At 40.5% G+C, this 22076-nt stretch overlaps 1 protein-coding gene across 3 annotated transcripts; it reads right to left on the bottom strand.

Annotated features, from left to right (window-relative positions):
* Positions 1–1433: 1433 nt before the first annotated feature.
* SLC38A2 (solute carrier family 38 member 2) lies at positions 1434–17598 on the bottom strand. Of its 3 annotated transcripts, XM_054069612.1 has the most exons (16): positions 17340–17598; positions 16658–16837; positions 16352–16433; positions 16114–16229; positions 12964–13037; positions 12775–12867; positions 12498–12579; positions 9382–9464; positions 8375–8433; positions 8096–8245; positions 7260–7339; positions 7049–7149; positions 6536–6660; positions 5715–5859; positions 5500–5597; positions 1434–4790 (listed from the first exon to the last, which is right to left on the bottom strand). In XM_054069612.1, exons 2-16 carry the CDS (start codon positions 16774–16776, stop codon positions 4692–4694), a joined length of 1506 nt encoding a protein of 501 aa, XP_053925587.1. In that variant the 5' UTR covers positions 16777–16837; positions 17340–17598; the 3' UTR covers positions 1434–4691. The 3 variants fall into 3 exon arrangements, with proteins under 3 accessions (XP_053925587.1, XP_053925597.1, XP_053925606.1); XM_054069622.1 differs by lacking the exons at positions 16352–16433; positions 16658–16837; positions 17340–17598 and adding an exon at positions 13682–13848; XM_054069631.1 differs by lacking the exons at positions 16352–16433; positions 16658–16837; positions 17340–17598 and adding an exon at positions 13682–13845 and having other exon boundaries at positions 16114–16208.
* Positions 17599–22076: the final 4478 nt, after the last annotated feature.

The following is a 22076-nucleotide window of genomic DNA, read 5'->3' as shown; positions in this document are numbered from 1 at the left end:
AAGGCAGAAAAAGACGTAAACTTCAAGTGACCTGAAGAAAGTGAAGATGCCATCTCTTACCTGCAAAGGCCTCAAAAGATTCCCAAACCTTGGCATTGCGAATAAACCCTAAGTGACAGCTTATTGCTCTTCTGGAGCAAAGACCTTGTGGTGAGTAAAGAGCTTCAAAGCACAGGATTTTAGACACTGCCACACAACAATAATTTCTGGGGTTTTTTAATCAGACGTGTAGAAAAGTCTACTTTGTATATTATTTAAGTTGGTAGAAATGCCTGATTGCATAAAGGTGAGCTTGATTGTTGAACTGGTCACGTGGCATTCTGGGGAAAGAGCTTCTCTACTACTACGAAATTCCTGTGTGACAATGAGCAAGTTATGAGAATGAGCATTTCCAGGCATGACCACCCTTCCCAAGTGGCTAACTTGATGCTTAGGATTCTTGTCTCAAGAATGATGAACGCTCAAATCCTGTTTGTAGTTATGCTTCAGATGCACGTAAGCAAATGCTGTAATACAAAATACACCATATGCTGGGCATTAAATTGTGGACTTAAACGAACGGCTGCTCCACAGCACTGGCTCTCTAAACTCAGGTCCCTAGATGTGCAGGCTGATTAATACCTTCTTACAGGCCTGCAACATCATGAAAATGAGTAAGCATTTGTGTTTCACAAAGATAACATTAAAATGAGACCAGAGAAATGAGGACATTAATTCCCCATCCGGATGAGCTTTGGACCTTGAGCAAATACATAAACATAGAAAATGTGATAAAACGCAAAATAACAAATAGCAAAAAATACTATGCCATTCTGTAATTAAACCACCTTAATTGAGGCATTTCCTAATTTCAAGGTACTTAACTATGCCTTTTTAATATTACTTTCATATAGTGTTTTGTTGTGTACCTAACACATGAAGTTACACCTTGTGTCTCTCACACCCAATTCATGAATATTTAGGAAAGACAAAGGTTGGTATGAACCCATGCAGATTTCTCAAGAACAAAGAGCTGCTGTGCTTGTACCCAGTTGCTGAAGTTCAAGTGGAACAGACATACCAGTTTTGAAAATCCCTACACAGTTACTGTTCTCCTGGAGATTCAGTTGCAGGAAAACGGCTTAGGATTTTGGCAAGACTCACTCATTTATTACACTTGTACAAGACTGAACAGAGTCTTGTCTCTAGATATACTGAAAAAAATGGAAATAATATAGGTCTCTTGCAAAATTCTCATTTTTTAATGTCTAGACTTGTTCTTAGTCATGCAGTGTCATAGATTGTGAATTTAGTTGTATGCTTTTATTCTCCCCGCCCCCCCCGAAAAGTGCCATATAAATGTTAAACATGTATGAAATTAAAGACACACTTCTAAAAACATTCTTAAAGGAAAATCCTTCATATCCCTCCCCCCTCAAAAACCACAACATTGCTTAGGATTATCTATTTATTTATTTCAGTTAAAACAAACATACAATGTTTCATTGAAACTGTGTTGCACTCCCTGCCAACAACTGCAACTAGTGTTGGCCTCTAACAATACAGTGGGTATTTACATATGTACACGGATGTACCGTAGGATGCCTGAATTCGGTGGCCTAACAAGTATGTTAGATCATTAAAGTTGTCAAGTTCAGGAAATCGTAACATCCATGGTAAATTTTAGAGGAAAAGTATACATGAACCTGAACAATGCTTTTTATGGACCCAAGTGACTTCTGCGTTTATTGCAACATATACATTAATAAATACAGTCTCAGTGTTTCCTTCTACACCTCAGGAGTAACACATTTCTTCCATTTTGGTAAACGTTACATTTCGTTGCAGATGATCCTTTCCTTTGACAGTTGTTACACAGATGTACAACATGAACAACTCCTTGAAATGATGTAACAATCCATAATGAGAGAGGAATATATACATAAATCCTAGATTTCAAAGCTACATTATATACATTGTACTTACAGTATATACACACATACAATTTATGTACATAGACTATCATAAATATTGAAAAATAGGTTTAGTTTTAATGGATTAATGTTTTATAAATAACATGTTACATTTATGACTGAAATATCATGGAAGACAGTAATGTCCAACCGAGGTGACAAAACAGTGGTTTAATACTGAAGCTGCTCTTTTAGGTGGTTTGCATGTAGGTAACTAAGCAGATAGGTTTAGGAAAAAAAATAAATCATATGTTAGAAATCAACCCAGCCAAGTGGAACTCAACTGTTGCAGATCGAGAGCCAGTCATCAAATAATATAGTACATAATGTGAAATCTGGAAATTGCTACATTCAGAGAATTAAGTGACACATATTAATTTACATTATGAGGTGTCATCACGAAAGTCTTCCTCCTCTCTGGCTGCTGAGAAGGACTGTGTAGTAACTTCTCATTTACACCTCCTTCCTCTTTAAGGTTACTGAGAAAATGGAGGCCATTTCTCACTTCCTTTCTTTTTAAAGGCTGGCAAGAGAAGCGCTTCACCCCTCACGTGCTACAAATTGCTCAAAGGTGGACAACATTTTAATCTTCTTCCACCTTTCTACATTTGTGGAGAGGAAGAAGAAAAGCTGCCAAAGTACTGAGGAGGCTCACGCTCAGCACTTCTATGGAGACCAGGTAGCATGGGATAGTTAGCCATGGATGTAAAGTACCTGAGGCAGGGAAGTACCTAAGGAGCGTTACTCAGGACTGACTCCAGGATCATTAATTGCCAGTTGAGTACCACCAAACTAATAATACAAACAACACAAGAGGAATCTTAACTTCTCATTACAGTTTTACACTACAGACTTAGTGACCAGTACTTACAGTCATGCAGGAGTATCAATACAAAATAGCTGCAATTTCTTTTTTCATAGTTTTTAAATGGCTGGGCAGAGATTGACATTATCTGCCAGTGACTGTCATTTAGATTTGTTCCCGATGAATTCTACAAGAGCAAAAAAGTCTCAGGCACCATTCAATCAATGGATTACAGGCCCTTACTTGTTCACCCCAACACAATGACGGAGTGAAACTTTGTAAATCAGGTTTTTAAAGCGTTGTGTCAGATGAAGACAGCCAACCACATTGCCATGATTATTTCATTAATAATCTCTATCTAGGCTTTTGTACCCAATATTGTTGTGTTTGAGAACCTCTAATAAGCAAAGTATGCTGTAATACAAGTGTTATTTCTCTTCAACCTGGGATAAGAATGAAAGAGTAAACATGCACTAGAAACAAAACAGCTAATCACAATCATACAGCACCTGTCTCATCAGCTAGCTAGCTAGGGCTCGTAAGAGATTTACCTATTTCTGAAGCAAACAAGTATGAGATGACTATCCAGTCTATGAGGTTATTTTTAATACTACTATACAGTATAAATTGGAAGAAGAATCCCAGCTGAGTATATGAAGAGAGTTTGTACCAAGCATGAAATACTGGTGCAGTTATTTTGTGGATGTGACTCAGAAACAGAATAGTCAAGTAATTAAAAAAAATCCATCAATGGATAAGTAATTTGAGAAATATTGTACACTTCTTGAATATTATACAACTAGTAAACTACATTAGGACCTTTCTGTTTTCCTACAGAGTGTTTCAAGATAGATTGGACAGAAAAATAACAAACATTGCTACAACTGACAATGGACCTTATTAACAGACAGAACTCCAGAAGGGAGTTTTACATCAATGGCATCATATGCTCCAGTGCCATTCAGTTTATATCTACAACAGAAAAAAACAAAACCAAAAAAGCAAAACCCCCAAACCCTGTTTTACCCAATTGCACTATTGAGTACCTCAAGAAGGGAAATGTCAATATGTTTACATTTTCTAATTAGCTACATTTTTTTTAAATGTACCCGTTCTAAAGGGTGGGTTTTTTTTAAAGCTTGAAAATTTGGGTTTCCACACCTTTTTTGGGAATTAAGGTAACTGCACTTACTTCTGTAAGCTAACAAATGATTTCAGGATTATTTTCACTCTACTCTGAATTAAGTGAACTTAATGGGAAACATTTATAATTAAAGAATTTTGATTTGAATTGGTTCATTTTCTGTTTTGGTCATGAGAAGTGTATTTTAAAATAAAGTTTCTTCTAATTATGCCTCTAAAGAAAGGCAAACTAGATTTAATTTAGGTCACTGATTAAATATTTTTATGAGCTCTTCTATGTTATTCTTTCATTCTTTTTAGAAAAATGTTTCTTAAAGTCAAAATAGTGCTTTTGAGGTCCATAAGAATTTTTGGTACAAAAAATAATAGTGTTTTTCTCTCTCTCTCTCTCTCATTGGTTATTTAAACACTTTGCTGTAAATAAAAGATATTTCTCACATCAAATGGTTCCATTATAGGCACATTCAAGTAAAATAAGAAAATATCCAAGTAACAATGATGAAAGCCAAACATGGCTTGATAAAAGTCTACAGAGAGTTCTGTCCATTCTCTGGAATGGAATAAAGTTGTCACTTCCTTCAGCCAGACACTCATGTGGTTTGATGTTAATATCCACTTCCATCATGCAGAATAGCTTCTTAAAGACAGAGTTCAGGTATTCTACAATCAGAAGAACCACCAGCAAAGAATCTGCATTTTAAAGGAAGCTGAGTAGCTCATTTTAATTCTCAGTAGGTATCTGAGTGAACACTGGCATTTGAAGTGGAGTATTGAAGATTAAACCGGGACAGTTAATGGCCATCAGATGGAACATTGTGGGTCCAGTCTAGAATAATCAGTGTCATACACCCAGTCATCACAAGTATACCACTTAGAAAGAAGAATGCAGCCTGAAAAAGAAAACATAAAGGAAGTATTTAAGTTTTTGCTACTGGACTCATAAAGTCATGCCCATTTATGGCACCAATGTCATTACTCATGGAAGACAAAGTAAAAAATACAAGTGATGACAGCAGACAATAAGGAGCCAAGTATCATTCTCATACTTGAGGTCCTTTTTTAAATAAAAAAGTACATTTATTTTCAGAATTGCAGGGACATTATAGTAGCTGTCGCTACCAGTTAGGCTGTGACACTGCACTGGCTTGATTCTGACTCAATATGTTTAAGATTTTGATTCCAAGTTAGTGTTACTAAGGCCAGTAAGAGCAGGATGACCCAAATGATTGGCAGAGGTCAGCTTCTTGTGGTAAATTACACATACAAGTCTTCAAAGAAAATTTAAACAAAAAAGACGTAGTATAGCTCTTAAGCATAATCTGTTGAAATCTAGATCGTACCAGCAACAGAACCATCGAACTATTGTTGATGTTGGGGATTAATGGATAAGAGAAGTCACTGAAGTGAACTGAGCCTTGTGACGGCTCTCTCCTCAGTTTTGAGTATCCATGCAGCTCCCACAGGCTGACTAAGATAACATTAAACGTGAATTCACTGGCCAGCCTCTCCAGGACTTCAAAATTCTTAAGTCATGAAGAAGAAAACAGAAGTACGTGCTTACTATTTCAGAGCAAGTATTACATATTTGTCCATACATACCCCAATCTTTTGCACTGACTTCATTGGTTCCTTCTTCACTAATTTGATATAGAAGGCAGAAGGAAGTATAAAAATCAGCATGGCAGCTGCAGATGCACCTGTATTTAAGAAGCAGAGATATCAATATTAATAAACAGGCAAATATAATTTAATCAAATGGGAAATGCATTTTCTGAGATCTGAAAGACTACTTGAGCTGATGTGAAAATGCTTACCAATGAATCCGAAGATGTCTCGGATAGTAGGGACAAAGATAACAAGCACATTGGTAAACGCCAGAAGAGCAACTGTAATGGAACAGTGACGCCACCATCTAAACTCCTTCCCTGCCCACAAAAGCTGGGTAATGGAACTGCGGATCTTTTGAAGAGAGGGGGGAAAAAAAAAGTTTAGTTTTCATTGTGTAAGTCAGTCACTGTCACCTGAACTACATGTTCTCCTGAAAGTATTTTAAAATCACTTTCCTGAACACTTTAGACTTTCTAAATGTTGAAAAATTTTTTTTTTTTTTTTTTTTTTAGTATACTTCCTGCACTTGAGAGGTAACTTTGTATTTCTGGTTTGCTTCTCTTTTCAGTGATTTGTATTTTCAATGGACAGCCAGTAATGGAGAAAACAAAAGGAAAAACATCTGTCTTTTAACAAAAATAAATCCCAGGGATTTTTGTAACACCTAAGGATTCTGCTCAGATTCATGTTTACAGTGTACTTACAAAAAATACACTTCATTTTTGTAAGCTGATAATCCAATAGCGCAAGTACTTTTATAAACGGGCAATCTGTTCCACCCCCCGAATTAAACCATACCAGAAAACAATATAATTGAACATATTTTCATATACTGCTTTGTAAAGGCTGCCAAATTATTTAATTTATTTGAATTAATAGTATAGAGATATTTCCTCAAGCTTATTAGAACAAATTTTGTTTCACAGTTAGGAGAAAAATTCTATAAAAGGGAGTTGCCAAATCGGTAAATAACTGCATTGGGACAAATAATAAATGGTTGTAAGATTAAAAAAAATAAATTACTTACTGGGAAAATAACTACAGGTACAGTAAGGGTCACAGCCATAAGTACAGCGAGACGCACAATAAGAAGAAGAATATCATCACCCAGATAAGCAGAGTAAGTATGAAGCAGTTCTGGCTCGACATTTCCTACAAAGAAAATGGTATTTTAATTAGATGGTAATTGACGTACTTCACAAACAACCACTTCTGCTCTAAATCCTATGTGAATTTTACAGTCACAGCAATATGAATTCAAAGCCTCAACAGCTCCTGGAAAGCATGACTGCATTTTACACAGGGATAACTTGGAGGCACTGAATCTTGGAGGCAATTCAATCCAATTTTAATCCTGTGCCTTGGGCCTAGTTCTACTACTGATCTCCTTTTGGGTGTGCACTTACAGAATTCTTAAAAATACCGCTAGAGCGTATACTTAGAACCCATAGTAAATGCTTGCTTACTCTAACTTATAAATACTACTGTGGTTTTGCAGAACATAATTAATTTAAAAGAAAGCAGAGAAGGCAATACTCACCATAAAATGTCAGGTATCCAAAGAGAGCAGCCAATAAATACATGAGGAACATGGCAAAAAAAGATACATAAGACACACTCATCATTCTTTTACGGCTTCGGCTATAAGAAAAAGAAACACTGTTAGCAATGAGAACACACTGGTTTACATAACTTTTGGGGTTTTTCTTGGTTTTTTTTAGTGAAATTACAGCGTCAGAGCTAACACTCACCTTTTCAGTTCTTCATAGATAGGAAGAATCGCAGGATGGCAGACAAAAGAAAATGTTAGGATTGGGACAGCGTAGACAGTCTGAAAAACAGAAGTATCTTCCTTAAGTATCTCAGCAGATATTAGAAATTTAGTTTTAAAAATTCATCAGTAAATTTTTCACTTTTGACTTGGGTATCAGGTTAGTTTTTGATGAAAACTAGCTATACAACTGAAATTTGACAAACGCGAAAACCCATTTATATTTTTCTAAACTCAGGCCCTAAGGTACCAAATACTTGCCCCTGTTGAGATGAATATATTTGTATCGAGCTTTATGTTCTGCATTTCACAGGCTTAAGCCACTACAGCCTGATCTTGGTGTTGGCTATTGCACATACTTCTTGCTAGATGTGGAGATTAGCAACTGTAACTGGGAGAGTTTATGAGAGTCAAGACTTTGTGACTGGGAATTTAATGTCTATTCCAAACCCTGGCATACATTTCCCATTCACATGCATTTACTTCATCTTCTTCTGCAATCTACTTCTCAAAACACATTACTAAATTACTTGAATGAAGCTTGAGAAACGCTGTGCTGAAGAATGAGAGATGTGTTTGTTGTCATAAATTCCAGGCAGGCAGCTCAATCACCTCTAATTTCTGTGCATTTGGAGTGTGGAAACACGCAGTCTACAGGAGGTTAACAGGGCCTAACTCTATTGGAACAGAAAGTCTTAGCCCACCCCAAGTTTACAACTGGGCAGTTACCTGGAGGAAAAAACACCTAATTTATCTGCTATGCATTTAGTCTCTTTTTGTTATTTTTAACAGAGAGTCTGATTTTTAGTCAGTTACCTGTGAATTGAAGATGAAATACTTTGGCTTGCAAATATCATCGCTTGTTATGTTTTCATGTACCAAAGGTGCCAGCAGTGTCACATTTGCTGTCACGTTCATGATGTCACTGTCCATAGGACAAGGAATCTGAAACATCTTCCAAATTACCTAGAAATAAAGCCATGCATTTATTGTTACTTTGACTAATGCAATATGTGAAACTTTTTAGAAAATGTGTTTAACTGTATTTTCAAATGCAGTTTTACAAGCACTGGAAAGCTACAAGATTATACTTACAACAATCAGAAAAAAGACCATGCAAAGTAAGGAAAAGCCGCTGGTGTAGCCCAAATAACCTGTGTTCAAGAAAGATAAAAAACCGCTAAGGTACAATAAACAGAAACACCGCTCATGCCATATTGAAGAAGATTTGCCATTCTCTTAGTGCTACATAGAACAAGTTAATTATTCACTGACTTTCTGCTAATCTCAATCCAGATCTGAAAATTCTGAAAGACATACTAGGGTTTATACATGTAGCTGTCTGTAACATTAAACAACCTAACTTAAAAAGACCCAGAACCCCCCCACCCCAATGTGAGTTGCTTATCATATATTAAGAATGATTATAGGATTAATTCTAATATAATTACTAGCTTTTTTCCTTCTGTTTTTACTGATTCACTTGATTTGTAAAGTAATAACTTCAGAAAGTAATTTGCTTCGAAACTCTCAGTTCGTAAGGTTCCACTACAGGATTCTCTGAATGATAGTGTATTAGCTGAATTACTCACATATATCACTGCACTACAGCCATTTCACAAAAAGCACCTAGTATAAATATTCTGCTACTCCTTGGGATCTAAAATGAAAAAAGCGACTTCTTTGCAAACACAATTCAACAACCCAGGACTAGCATGTCCATTCTTTTGAGACTGTTACAGGATAGCTAATAAGTTCATTAGCTAATAACATTGTATTACTTCACTACTGATCAAAATACGTCAAATGTTGTGATAAGAACATAAACAGAAAGCTACTGTTGACCCTTGTTCTAAAAGTTACCCTCTCTACTGTCCTTCTGTTTTCCACAAACACATCTGTAACTTAAAGACACTTGTTTTGATTTTTCTCTCCTTTTAAAGTAGACTGACACCAATTACCTAACCACTCATTAGTCCCAAGAGACAAGCTTGGAGACATGTGTTAATTCACATAGCATTTAAAGATTCAAATCTCCTATCAAACCATTTCCCCACTGTATTTTCAATGCATTTTTGGTTTGATTGTACTCTACTGCTTACCTAAATTTTTCAGTAAGGACAGGGGAAGAATGAGGACGACAGACACCAGCAGCACTAAATAGTCACCATTGAGATACCATTCTCTGTAGAAAAAAAGGTAATATTTGTAAGCAATCCAAGTATGTAAAAATTACAACATTTACAGTGTAGTCTTCACACTTATTTTCTCCTACAACAAATGGCTTCTTAAAAAAGTATAGTACCCGATGTCACAAAGGACTGGCTTTCAACTTACTATATGGACCTAAAGCCCTACAATACCTTCTCATCTCACCCCAAACCTGCATTGTGCCTTTCCTTTAGTGTCCTTTTCTAAAATTAGTATGCATCTGAAAGTCAGAAGACAGGAAAGTAAATGACTGGCCAGAAAAAAAACAACTAACATCAATCATGGAAAAATAGTGATTTCCTTAGATGTTTGTTTCCAACTCTGCGCATATATTAGAATATTACAGGGCCCCAGCAGGGTGGTGATCTACTTTTAATGGAAATACAATTCTGTTTGGTACCCTGCAGAGTCAAAGAATAACAGGTGAAGGCTGGAGTGAAGGCAGTAGCTCAAGGCCATTGGCTGAGGAAACCCCAAGTACTATGAGTCTTTTGGAGGCACATTTAATCCCTTTCAGTAGGGAAATCGTAATAATAACCTCAAAAGTTTTTTCCTTTGGCTTATCTTTGCTATTTATTCCATAAGAACAAATCTTTTTAAGAAAACATTTTGGGGGGTTAGAACATTAACATCTTCCTTTGAAACATAAAAAAAACAAAGAGAGAGCTGTGTAAATATGATGTAATTTCACTGAACTAACAGAAAAACTGATCCCAAGTATTTAATTGTTGCAGGGTAACTGCTTTCTTCATCTGTCCTATAGGATCATCCTATATGCTTCAAGTGATTAAAGGAACATTAAGCACTTATTCCCAAATATTAATACTTTATATCCTGACATAGTACCATCTAACAGTATTTACTTTAATAATGGACTGCTAAACAAAGAAAAATAATTGACTTAATTGGAAATTTGTGCATTCAAACTACACTGCTGAATCATTAGCCTATATACGCTAGTGGAAATATAGATAACAGACTTGCTCTGATTTTATGTAGTAAATACAAAACCAACTTGGTCATCTCTTTCTCCGGTTTTATCTGGGATAATGAAATTTAAAAAATGTACATTGTGAAGTTCAGATGTGTAGGACATTAACATCATATATCTTTTGTTGTGTTTGGGATTTTTTAATCACAGCACAGAGATTCTTTGCATTTGATATAGTGATAAGAACATGCACTGTTACTGTGCATGTCCTCCATGGTGGCCACGAGGACTTACAGATCAAGAACTCAGAATTCTGTTTTTCTGTGCTGAAGAGTAAAGCCTGGGATGCACAGCTTTAAAATACAGCTGAGTATCTTAAAGATTGCTAAACAGATTTTAATAACGGAGCTAGGATTTGTAATATTGTCTCAGAATTCCAGAATATCTTCTTCTACAGTAAGCATTATTTTTGGACATTTAAATACATAAGTGCTTACATTTTAGGTACCAGGCTGCCAGAGTGGAATCCATGCCAATCGTAGCCACCCAAACTCCCCTAAGCAACGCACGGAGAGAGTCAGTTAAATGGGGTCCACAATTGCTAGAGCACTGAGAAAAGATTTACTTTAAATCAGTGTACAGCTACCTAGTACCAGCCAACAAGAAAACACTGAAGATATGCATGTCAGTTTCTGAATTTTGTCTGCCAGACTTGCAGAGCAGCAGCTCAGTGATATTCACAGTCTTTAACTTCCCCTCTTGAACTGCATCAGATTTGGAATTCTTTTGTGATGAAGGGACAATTAAAAATACTTGCCTCCAAGCCCCCTCTCAAGTACTGGCTACTCCAGGGACTCTCTTAAGAAGTGGAAAATAAGGATGTGAATTCAGCCAAAGGAGGGAAATGAACCTTCTCAGAATTTGTAAGCATTACATTATCAAGTAAATGGGGTGGGTGCATTCTTCGAGTATATTAAAAAAAAAAAAAAAAGAAAAGAAAAAGAAAAAAAATGGCTAGGACTGTTGTCATGACAATATCCATCAGCAAGCTGTATGAACACCACCAAATGGTTTGAACCCCTCGGGGAACACAGGCGGAAAAATGCCTACCTTCTGAACTCAGGCTTAGGTGTAAGTTGGAGTCTTGAGTTGCTCAGCCCTCTCAAGACTGGGACACTTCAGGACAAGGCACAGAAGTACAACTCTGAAGAGTGAGATTTATAGCACTTAACTCTATCCATCTGAAATCAGGCATCTTGTTTTAGATAGATGTTTTTACAAGTCCTCTCAATATAGAGTGATATGATAAATCACTCTCTGGAGATGCCCAAACAGGTGTCTAAGTGAGGTGCACTGAACTGACCCCTACAGAGGATCATCTTTCTCTGCTGATTATACAAAGACCTGGGTAATGATGAACTCAAAATCTAAATTTCAGACAATACAGTCAGATAAAATGAACCCTAACCATGGCACCCACTTTTAAAGCCAAGCAGGAGAGCCGCTACAGAGTGAAGGTGTCTCCAGGGTTAAATGGCATTGCATCTGCCGTTTTTGTCTTGGGCATATAAACTCTGTTTCAGTTCAATGTTTAGTCTCCATGTCTTTCTGAGACCTGTTCCTTAAGACATTCATTACACAAACTGCACCTTAGTCTTACATTTAATCGCTTCCCACAGTATCAACACTGGAAAACCAAAATAATCAGTTTAAATCAGTTGGACGCAATAATGACAAAAAAAAACACCAACACAACAACCAACCAACCATAACCACATTCATCTTTCCTTACTGAGACTATGCACCAACTGGTACATACATTAACACTTACCTGACGTTCTTTAGAGAACAGATTTCTCTAATATGATGAGATAACTGTATTTTTCTACCCTTTTCCCAGGACAGGCTGGATCTAAATGAAGTGGAGCACTCAGGGGAAGGGCAAACTTACTGTATCTCTGTCTGAGTAAGAAGCTACTCTATGGTGTACCGAACGTGGTCTTCATATAAAAATAGATTGAGTCTCCGTATTTGTTTCTCCTAATGTTTTCTCTGTTGAGGAGTTCTAACACCTACCCTGTGGTCTCTTCGACGTTCATAAATGTCTTGATGACCAATGGTAACTCATATTTCACTATGAAGAGGTAGCTTGACATAGCTGTAGGTGAATAACATCATAGATCATTACAAATACAGAATATGCCACAAGATGCAAGAATCACATAACATGTTTCATAACTTCACTTGAACACAAGCAGTTAATGAACACATGTTGTGTGAAAAAAAAGTCTCCAAGAATAAGTAGGGAACAATTACTATTGACGGTAGAGACATTTTAAGATCTTCTCCTCACCTCCAATATTCTGCATTGTAATTGATCCAGAAGCAGCAAGTTTTCCAGCCATACCAAATGCTTTCATTCCCAACTGTTCATACAATAAAGATCCTAAAAGAAAGCAAAAGAATCCATTGAAGGGTGTGTTTCACAAAGATACCACATGAAACAAATACCATATGTTTGTAAAATAGTAATTTGCCATACCTCCTTCATTGGCAGTCTTCAAAAGGAGATGCACTGAATACAAAGAAACTATTGACACAAACAGCAGGAGTATCCTGGGGAGGGAAAAACATGCCAAGATTTAATAGCCATAAATGACCTATTGTAAGCTCTATTAAATAAACGCAGATCAATCACAAAAATTAATTGTACTAAAATATTATCTGGGAAAACCCTGCAAATTCTAAGGTCAGCTGAAAGTGTTCTGAAAACCCAATTAATGGCTATTTGTAGAAGAATTTTATACTGAAACGCATTTCAGAGGGGCATACAATGTAAAGAATGCTCATATCCGATGTAAGGTGACATAAGCACTGGTGTCAGGCCACTATAAATTGGCTACATTTAATACAAATAACTTAACAAGGTATCAACGGGAATGGTTCTCTTATCTTGTAGGAAACTGTATTTCTCCCGTCTGCCTATCCTTGTTTAACAGTATGCCATGAATCTATGGAACATGGGTTCTGACTAACTGTAGCTAAAATGAAGATTATCTCTTGGTCTTAAACAAATCAGCTTTTCAGCTTAAACCTGTGCTATGTCTTTTTTATGTAAAGATGAAACTACAAAAGCTTTAAAGAACTGACTGAAAATTCAGATTTATTGAGAGCCGTGTCTTCATATGGAAATAAATATTTATTGACATTAAAAATTAAGAATGCTTTCTTTGCTCAAAAGTTACTCTTCATGTGCTTACATGGGAATCGCTAGTGCCTTGTTTATCTTTCCCACGGTTTTTACACGCAATTGTATTATTTCCAGAAGCACATTTGCAACATCTAAAATTCGGATCTCTCAAGAACAAATCTCTCCCACAACAAATGCACTTCCCGGAGTGGCGCGCTAGGGGGGACTTCTCAGCTGCTGAAGAACACAGTGGAAAATTACAACACATTAAGAAAAATGCTGGCCTTTCTTATACCCATACAAGCATTCTACTTAATACAAAACCTAAAAATCAGCACATCTACTGAAAAGTAACAAACATCATTTAGAATTCCCAGACTAATCTTTACATTTCCTTTAGCGTAATTTTTGATGCTGGCGAAATTAGTGAACACAGCAGAAAAAAATGGAAACATCTGAGAAAAGCCTCACAGATCTGTAGGAGGAATTCAGGAAACTTGCGTTACTGTGTCAATTCAACACCAACACAGGTATACAAGTAACCCTCTGAAATTCTGACAATAAAAATTCACTAGGATTTAATTGATTTATCAATTAAGCAGCACAGCAAGATGTGCAAGGGTTACGTTTCACTAAAACAACACAGATCCTGGATCCCTCAGTCCTAATCTTGAATGGCTGCCTACAATGCTGACAACAGTCAACAAACCCATCTTGAAGCTCACTCAGTTTCTGGCTTCCAGACTGTATCACCCATTTCTTTAGTGCTGACACAAGTGACAAGTCACAGCACTGATACAAGTGACCCCACGCAGTCTTCCAAGAATTTACTGCCTTAATCAACTGCATCTGAATCTGTAACCCAGTTACTAAAGGATGCCTGTAATGTCCTTGGTGTCATCATAAATCCTCGGTATAATCAGTGGTTGACTGCTTTCCTCCATTGGAACTATATGAACTACAACAAGTTTTAAAAGGTAAAGAGCTAGTTTATCTTTATATCAATTCTAATGCAAACAGATCTGACTGCAGTATCTGGAAATAGAAGGAAACTAGATGACCTCAGAACCCAATTGTCAAGTTGAAAATCTTGAACAATTTTTTTTCTCAGAAAAACAAGTATCTCCCATTATATGCAAATCTGTTCAAACACCTAGCCTTAAATTCTTTGTCTTCTCAAAGACATTCTAATATGCATTACACCAATTATCTTATATATGCAGCAAAACACCTTTACAGCATGAAATTGATGTGTAGAGTGAAGTATCTCTCACTTCTGATTTCACGCTAAGTTGTTCTTTCAGTGAATGTCTTAGCAAAAAAAATAACAAATCGCTATACAGTAAAATACAGTCCTTTGGATCAAAACCTTACACATTGGTATTTCCTCAGGAAACCTGACCACCACCCTGATATACTGTGAAATAAATGGAAGTAAATCTGACCTACAACTTTCTGTAAATCTGGCAACAGAGTATGGTAAATTTTTGAACTAAACATTACTCTTCATTTGTTATTCATCATTCAGGACATTTATCTATTTCCAGGATAAAAATACAAAGTTCCTTTAAACGCATCTGTGGATTCCGTTTGCACTCAGTCACTGATATTACATGTTGTGTGAGATGAACTGCCTGCAATATATGAAAAAGTACTTTGCTGAGACATTTAGAAGCGCTGCACATAACTGTATCCTCATGACATTTTCAATTACATTAATATAGTCTTATTTTATACCTGAAAGCTTTTGCCAACATAGACATACCAATAAAGATATGCTGGCTACTCCACTTGCCTCTCTTATGAGGAGCCAGTGACTTTTATAGGTTTAGTTAAAACCAGTTCTCTGAATTGAATTAAAACCATAGCAATTAAAAACATTCATTTGTTGGTGTTCAGTACACTGTATGTTTACAGGTATAACTATATCAGTTCAGGAAAAGGAGACCACATGCTGGATGAGTCAGACTGGACCATGAAAATTTTTAAGAGTAGACGTGGCCAGACTCACAAGAGAAAAATAAAATAATCCTCTTCCACCTACAATTTTTCTTATGCAGCCTGATCCTGTACTTCTGGTGCCATAGTGGCTTCCACTAACCAAAAATTTTTGGTTGTCATTAATTTCAATCAGTGAACTCTGAAGGAAAAATCCACTACAGATTTCAATCGCTTAACCACTCATTTCCACTTCGATAATGGTATTTTAAAGGGAAATCTATGAATTATTGACAGAGAAACTACAGCTAAGTGAAGAAAAATTCACTGTAAAATGTTCTGTGGGATGCAGAACTCCCAATGGATCTGTTTAATTTTCACAATACCTTCTGAATGTATTGCAATCTCTTAATTTAAAACAAGTCATAAATCCTATAATGCAATTCTGCACCTACAGCAACGACTTGGTATTTTGTAAAGGTCACGGTTTTACATCAAGTATTCTTCCATTATTAATTACACAGAAAAAAAGATTTTTTTTTTTATGAACCAAAAGATACTTACACAAAAAGAGCAATTCCAGTGTTAGCCATGGCATAAGAAAGACCAAGGATGCCACTACCCACAATAGCATTGCTCAGATTAAATACTGACATTCCAAAGGAAGTAGTACCCGGATGCTGAGAAAAGGGAAATAGGCAATAATTAATAGGAAGTTATTATTTATTTCATAATTAAAATAAGCATATTTGGCAAGAAAGCATTTTATTAATTTTTTTTAACGTCACTGCCAGGTACTTACATACTGAGTTTCATATTTCTTCTTTCCAAGATTGGAGTCAAGCAAAAAATTTTGGTTTTCTGGATCAATATCCGCATAGTGGCTGTAAAACACATCGCACCATTAGTGCCTACCACGGGCAACTCGCACATATGCACTTCTCACTTAACATTTCCAATCCTCTTCACAGGGCAACGAGAAAACCCACCAGAAAAGACACCCACCCCCCCCGCCCCACTCCCAGTTCGTGCCAGCACGCAGCGCCGTGTTTACATCTGCAGTCGTTCATTCATTCCGCGCTCCGGAATGAATTGGGGAGCCCCTCACCTCTTCATGGCAGCCGGTTTGGTGGGGTAGGGGTAGCTGAAGTCGTTGCTGTTGGAGCTGTAGCTGCTGCTGTCCTCGTCGGGGGAGATGTTGAACTTGCCCATCTCGGCGCTGCTCATGGTGATGGTGGGGTGGGGGGTGTCGCCGCTCTTTTGTCCTTGGCGGTGGGGATCGCCGCGCCTGCGGAGGTGGGAGGCGACGTCAGTGCCGCAGCGGGCGCCGCGGCTGGTCACGTGGCGCCGCGCGCGCCCGCGCTCCCCGCCCGCCCCGCCGGCGAGTGGAAAAGTACCAGGCGCGAGGGGCGGGGGGGCGCGGGCAGACAAAGGTGAGACCCGCGGGGAGGGGACACACCGGGACGAAGCAGCGGCATCGCCACGACGCACTCCCCCCGCAACCTTATTCCGCCCCGGTATTCCTCCCCCCCGCCCCCCCCGCGTTCCACGCCCCGATAGCGGAGACTGATGCAACACCGACGGGCGATTGTCACATCAGCCGCCTCTGTGTTTATTTCCCTCTCTGCCCGCTGGCAACAGCGGGCATCCCGGCGTTTTCAATGGAAAAACCGGCCATAGGAGCGCAGCGCAGCCTCCTGGGGATTTTCCACCTCCCCGGGATGCAGGAGCCGCGCATCCCTGCGCGCACAAAGGATGCGCCGCGTCCCGCTGGAGCCGCCGCGCCGTACCTTGTCGGCAGGAGCCTGGGAGCGAGGTTCCCTCCCGGAGCCTCGGAACGAGGAGATGCTCCGCTCTCTCCTGCTCCTCGCGAGGCGAAAAAAACCTTTAACTGGAAAAAGTCGCTAAAAATTAAAAAAAACTGAACCCTAAATAAATAAACGTAGAAAAAACTAATAGAGTCGTTTTCCGAAGGTGCACAAAGGCCAGAGGACACAGCGTTGCGGCGGGGTTCAGTCCCGGTCTGCCGGCCCCCTCGGGGCGCCGCCGCTCTTCAGGCAGGAATGCGGGCGCGTCATCGCGGGGGGCGCGGCGCGCTCCGCACCGCCCCCCGCCCGGCCCGGCCCCGCTGCGGGATGGGGGGTGTTGGGAGGAGGGCGGGCAGGGCGCAGGCGGGACTGGGGTGGGGGGGGGCGGTGGGGCAGGGGCTGCCTGAGTGAGACCGCACCGCGAATCCTGTGTTGAGTTCTGGGCCCCTCGCTACAAGGATAATGAGGCTCTGGAGCGTGTCCAGAGAAGAGCAACGAAGCTGGTGAAGGGGCTGGGGAGCCGCTGAGGGAGCTGGGGTTGTTTAGCCTGGAGAAGAGGAAGCTGAGGGGAGACCTTATTGCTCTTTACAATTACCTGAGGGGAGGGTGCTGGCCTCTTCTCCCAAGTGACAAGATATTTAAAAGACGGGTACACGAGGTGCTCAGGGACATGGTTTAGTGGTAGATAGGAATGGTTGGACACGATGATCCAAGAGGTCTTTTCCAATCTGGTGATTCTATGATTCTTGTGGGGAGCACCCTGCCACCAGCGCGGCTGCAGCCTCGCCCACCCCGTCCCCTGTCCACCGCTCTGCCCGCCTGCCCGGGGCTCCGGCGGCTCCCAGGGGTCGAGGCGACACCAACTCATCGCTGCGGTCACTCGCTATTTTTAATACACGAGCAATGGCCAATGCACGTGCGAGCCCAGATCCCGAGGGGCAGCTGAAAGGCTCCCCCGAGCGTTTCCTTCGGGAAGTGACTGCCGCCCCAAGGGATGCGATGCAGGATAGACACCACTTTCTGGAATACCATCCTTCTTTTGCCTCAGAGGGATCATAGAACCATAGAAGGGTTGGAAGGGACATTAAAGATCATCCCATCCCAGCCCCTCTGCCATGGGCAGGGACGCCTCCAACTAGCTCAGGCTGCCCAAGGCCCCATCCAACCTGGCCTTGAACACCTCCAGGGATGAGGCAGCCACAACTTCCCTGGGCAACCTGTGCCAGTGCCTTACCACTCTTCTAGTGAAGAAATTCCTCCTCATGTCTAGTCTAAATCTGCTCCTCTCCATTCATACCCATTGCCCCGCGTCTTATCACTACAAGCCTTTGTGAACAGTCCCTCCCCAGCTTTCTTGTAGCCCCTTCAGGTACTGGGAGGTCGCTATAAGGTCTCTTTGGAGCCTTCTCCAGAAGCTTTTAGCTCTGCTGCCCGCAAAGCAGCAGCGGGGGCTGCACTGCTCACCCCGCACATCTCCAGAACGTGCAGTGAGGGCAGCAAGACACCACTTGACCACCGTTTCTTGAGGCAGGGCATCCCCCTGAAGCCGCCTCCATCCCCACTGCCCTCTTTTGCCTTGCCAGCCTCGAGCGCCCAGTGTCCCCAAACACGTGGTGTGAGCTTTGGGGGCTTGGACTCGACTATCCACATCCAACTCGGGTCATTTTGTGATTCTGAGTTGCCCTCTGTGTCACCTCCCTCCCTTCCTCGAGGCACTGTGCCTCGGAAAGGAGAGAGGTGACACAGACACGCTCCCCGGTCTCCCCCCGCACCGCAGTCCCCGCTGGAACGGGACACGCACACGCGGTTTCGCTGCGGCGGGGCTGGAACGTTCTGGAGGGTGGAGAGGGATGAGAGGAAGGGGGAGGGGGAGCAGGGGCGGGTCCGCGCGAGGGCACGCGCAGGAGATGCGGAGCCGAAAATTTTCCATCACTGCAGTTCATCCTCCTTCCCCCCCTCCCTCCGCCTCGCCGCCACCCGCATCATCCGGCGCGTGACGTCACGCCGCGCGCGGGGCGGGCCCGGGGCTTGCGGCACCTCCTCCGCGCGGCCCCGCGGGCCATGGGGGCGCGCGCGAGCAGGCTCGCACCTGCGGGCACGCGCGGGGACCCCGGGGCGGCGCGAGGTTCGAAATCACCCGAGGTGTTGCGGGCTGAGTTTCCCCCGCCTGCAGGTAAAGCGAAGCCTGACTTGATGTGCTGGTGAAGTCCAGCTTGGGGACAACGCCCTCGACATGAATGTCGCGGTTGCCCTGCGCACGCTGGACTCGATGATCCTTGTGGGTTCCTTGCAGCGCGGCTCGTTCTGGGCGCTCAGCGGTTTCAAGCTGGAGCAGGAGAGCCCATAGCCGGCGTTTTTAGTTCTTCAGAAAATAAAATTACGTGACAACAGGCAATTTGCAAAAGCTGCGGCAACGCGGGGCGCGGCGGCACTTGAAAGCGCAGCCCCAGCGATGTACACCGGCGCTGCTGCGGGGGCGCGGGTCACGCACCTCTTCGAGTGGGAACAGCGAATTCCTGGTGTGTTTTTTTTTCAGTCAATCCCATTCTTCAGGTGTTAGCAGTTCTGTGAAATCACAGTTTACACGGGAGAGGTCAAGGTGACCTGTTCATTGTGGGTTTTGGTGAGTGTAACAACAAACGAGGTGACGTAGCCCTAACGTTGTTAGTGCTGGAGCTGCTGGAGGCGCTGACGGCAGCACCCTCTGCCAGGCAAGGGCGCAGGCCTGGTGCTTGGTAAGGTGTCCCACGTGCAGCTGGAAAACACAGAAACCACCCTCACGCATGTAATCCGGTTGCCACGAATGGTACAGTTTCTAAAAAAGTTTAAACCAGATTTTATCGCAAAGTAGAAGTTTTACTGTACAAGTGCTTGAATTTTTTTTTACTAGAATTGTCTTCATTTTACATGGAAAAGCACAATGAGACTTCGTTGATTGCTTGTGAGAAGAAAAAATGGGTAAAATACATTGGGGAGGGGAAATTGCTGTTTATCTAGTGGCCCTGTTACTGGAAGGTTCACCATACAACATGTGAGTGTAATCTACCCCGCTCCCAAGTCCTGACTCTTAAAAATCTTTACCCGTGCAGCCTACTTGATGGTTCAAATGGTCTGATTTTTCAAGTGGTTTTAAGTTATGCCTCACTGATTTAATTATAATTTTCCTAACTCTGTAATTGCCAAGAATGTCCTTGGCAAAACATACATACAATGTGTTTCATCCCATTTTGAAATGTATTTTGTAATCAGAATAATAAAAGTTCATTAAAAATAAATAAGAATTCATCAGTTCCTCCCACCATAGTTTCAATGATTCATTTGTTTTCATTGTCTTGCTTTTCTTTCTCCCCCATTTTTTAGTGTTCTTATGTTCTTTTTTTCCTTCCCTTTCTTTTCATCCTCCTTATTCCTCAAATCACCTCGTCCTTATACCTTCCATTTGTTGGCCTTCTAGATTGTTCTTTCGTGTGCAAAGCTTCCTTACGAAGTTTGAGCCTTTAGCATACTTAAGAATTAACTTTTTTATTTTTTTAAATCTAGAAATTATCTTTCTACTTTATGTACTCCTAAGATAACCCAGCACATTTCTGGAGACTGAAGATTGATAAAGGTTTTTTTTTCCTTTAAAATACTGAAACCCAGGCTTTTGTATTTTCTTTAATCTAGAACTATGTTGTGATGGGTTGCATTCTTAGTTTTCCCTTACTGAAACACCTTATAATCATTTAGGGGGTGATGCTTTACACTTTCAAAACAACAGCAAAACCAGACAAATGAGGATAAGAAATGTTAGGATGTTGTGAAAGAAACTATAAGCTAATCTTGAATTAGTTGTGAGTTGTCTTCAATCAAACACGTAGAATTGAACTAGCATTTTCCATTTATCATACGGGGGTGTAACAGGGTTTTTGTAGCTGAAGAGCTATCTGCTGTGCACTGCTAAATGTCAATTTGCACCTGAGACTATGGTGTAGGATTCACCCCTTGCTGTAGCACGGACTACCAGTTCACGGACTGCAGAGGGTTTCTTTAAATCAATTTAATTGCTTTTATGTTTAGAAAAAGAAGAAGTAGCTGGCAAGTGCCTGTGTTTTTTATTTGCTCGTGTTTTTTATTTGCTCATATTTTAGCAAATGGAAGGCCTTTATAATATGGGAGGTTCTTGTTTCATGCTATTTCTCCCTACATCTGTAAACAAACCATGTGGAATACTGTAAAACCATCTGTAGGACATGCCCAGTAGCGTAATTTATGTTTATGGTATGCATCAAAAAGTTATGTGTACAGTAATACTGTAAAAGTCAAGTCCATCCACATGTTTTTTAGATGATACTTTTTAAATTGCCTGTAGGATGTCTAATGAAATATATAATATGTAATGTCAAAGTGATCTGTACTAATAGCTACGTAACATTCATTTTGTCTGTGCATAGTATGAATAATATAAAAATCCCAACAGAATAAGGATCTGCATGGGGTGAAATCCTCGGTACTGCCAAGAATCAGAGGAAGGATGATAATGCAGGGTAGTGACAGAGATCTGAGAACAATATTGTGTCCCAAATGAAGCATCTTTTTGGGACAATATTGTGTCCCAAATGAAGCATAGTGGTCTTTTCTGTGTGACGGATGCGGTCTGTCACGAGGAAGAGCTGGAAGCACGGTTGAGTGGGGAAAACAAGTCACGGTTGTGCTACGTGGACTCAGAGGTCCACAGAG

This window comes from Cuculus canorus, chromosome 1, assembly GCF_017976375.1.
Source record: "Cuculus canorus isolate bCucCan1 chromosome 1, bCucCan1.pri, whole genome shotgun sequence".
Lineage (NCBI taxonomy): Eukaryota > Metazoa > Chordata > Aves > Cuculiformes > Cuculidae > Cuculus > Cuculus canorus.
This window is presented reverse-complemented; position numbering and strand designations above follow the sequence as displayed.

Bases quoted from the DNA above. Each gene is read 5' to 3' on its own strand.
- SLC38A2 (XM_054069612.1), bottom strand. From the start codon at position 16,776: ATGAGCAGCGCCGAGATGGGCAAGTTCAACATCTCCCCCGACGAGGAC. The intron at 12,580-12,774 runs GTGAGGAGAAGA...ATTCACCTACAG, and splicing joins TACAATGCAGAATATTGGAG to CTATGTCAAGCTACCTCTTC. The intron at 8,434-9,381 runs GTAAGCAGTAGA...TCTTGAACACAG, and splicing joins GTCCTTACTGAAAAATTTAG to GTTATTTGGGCTACACCAGC.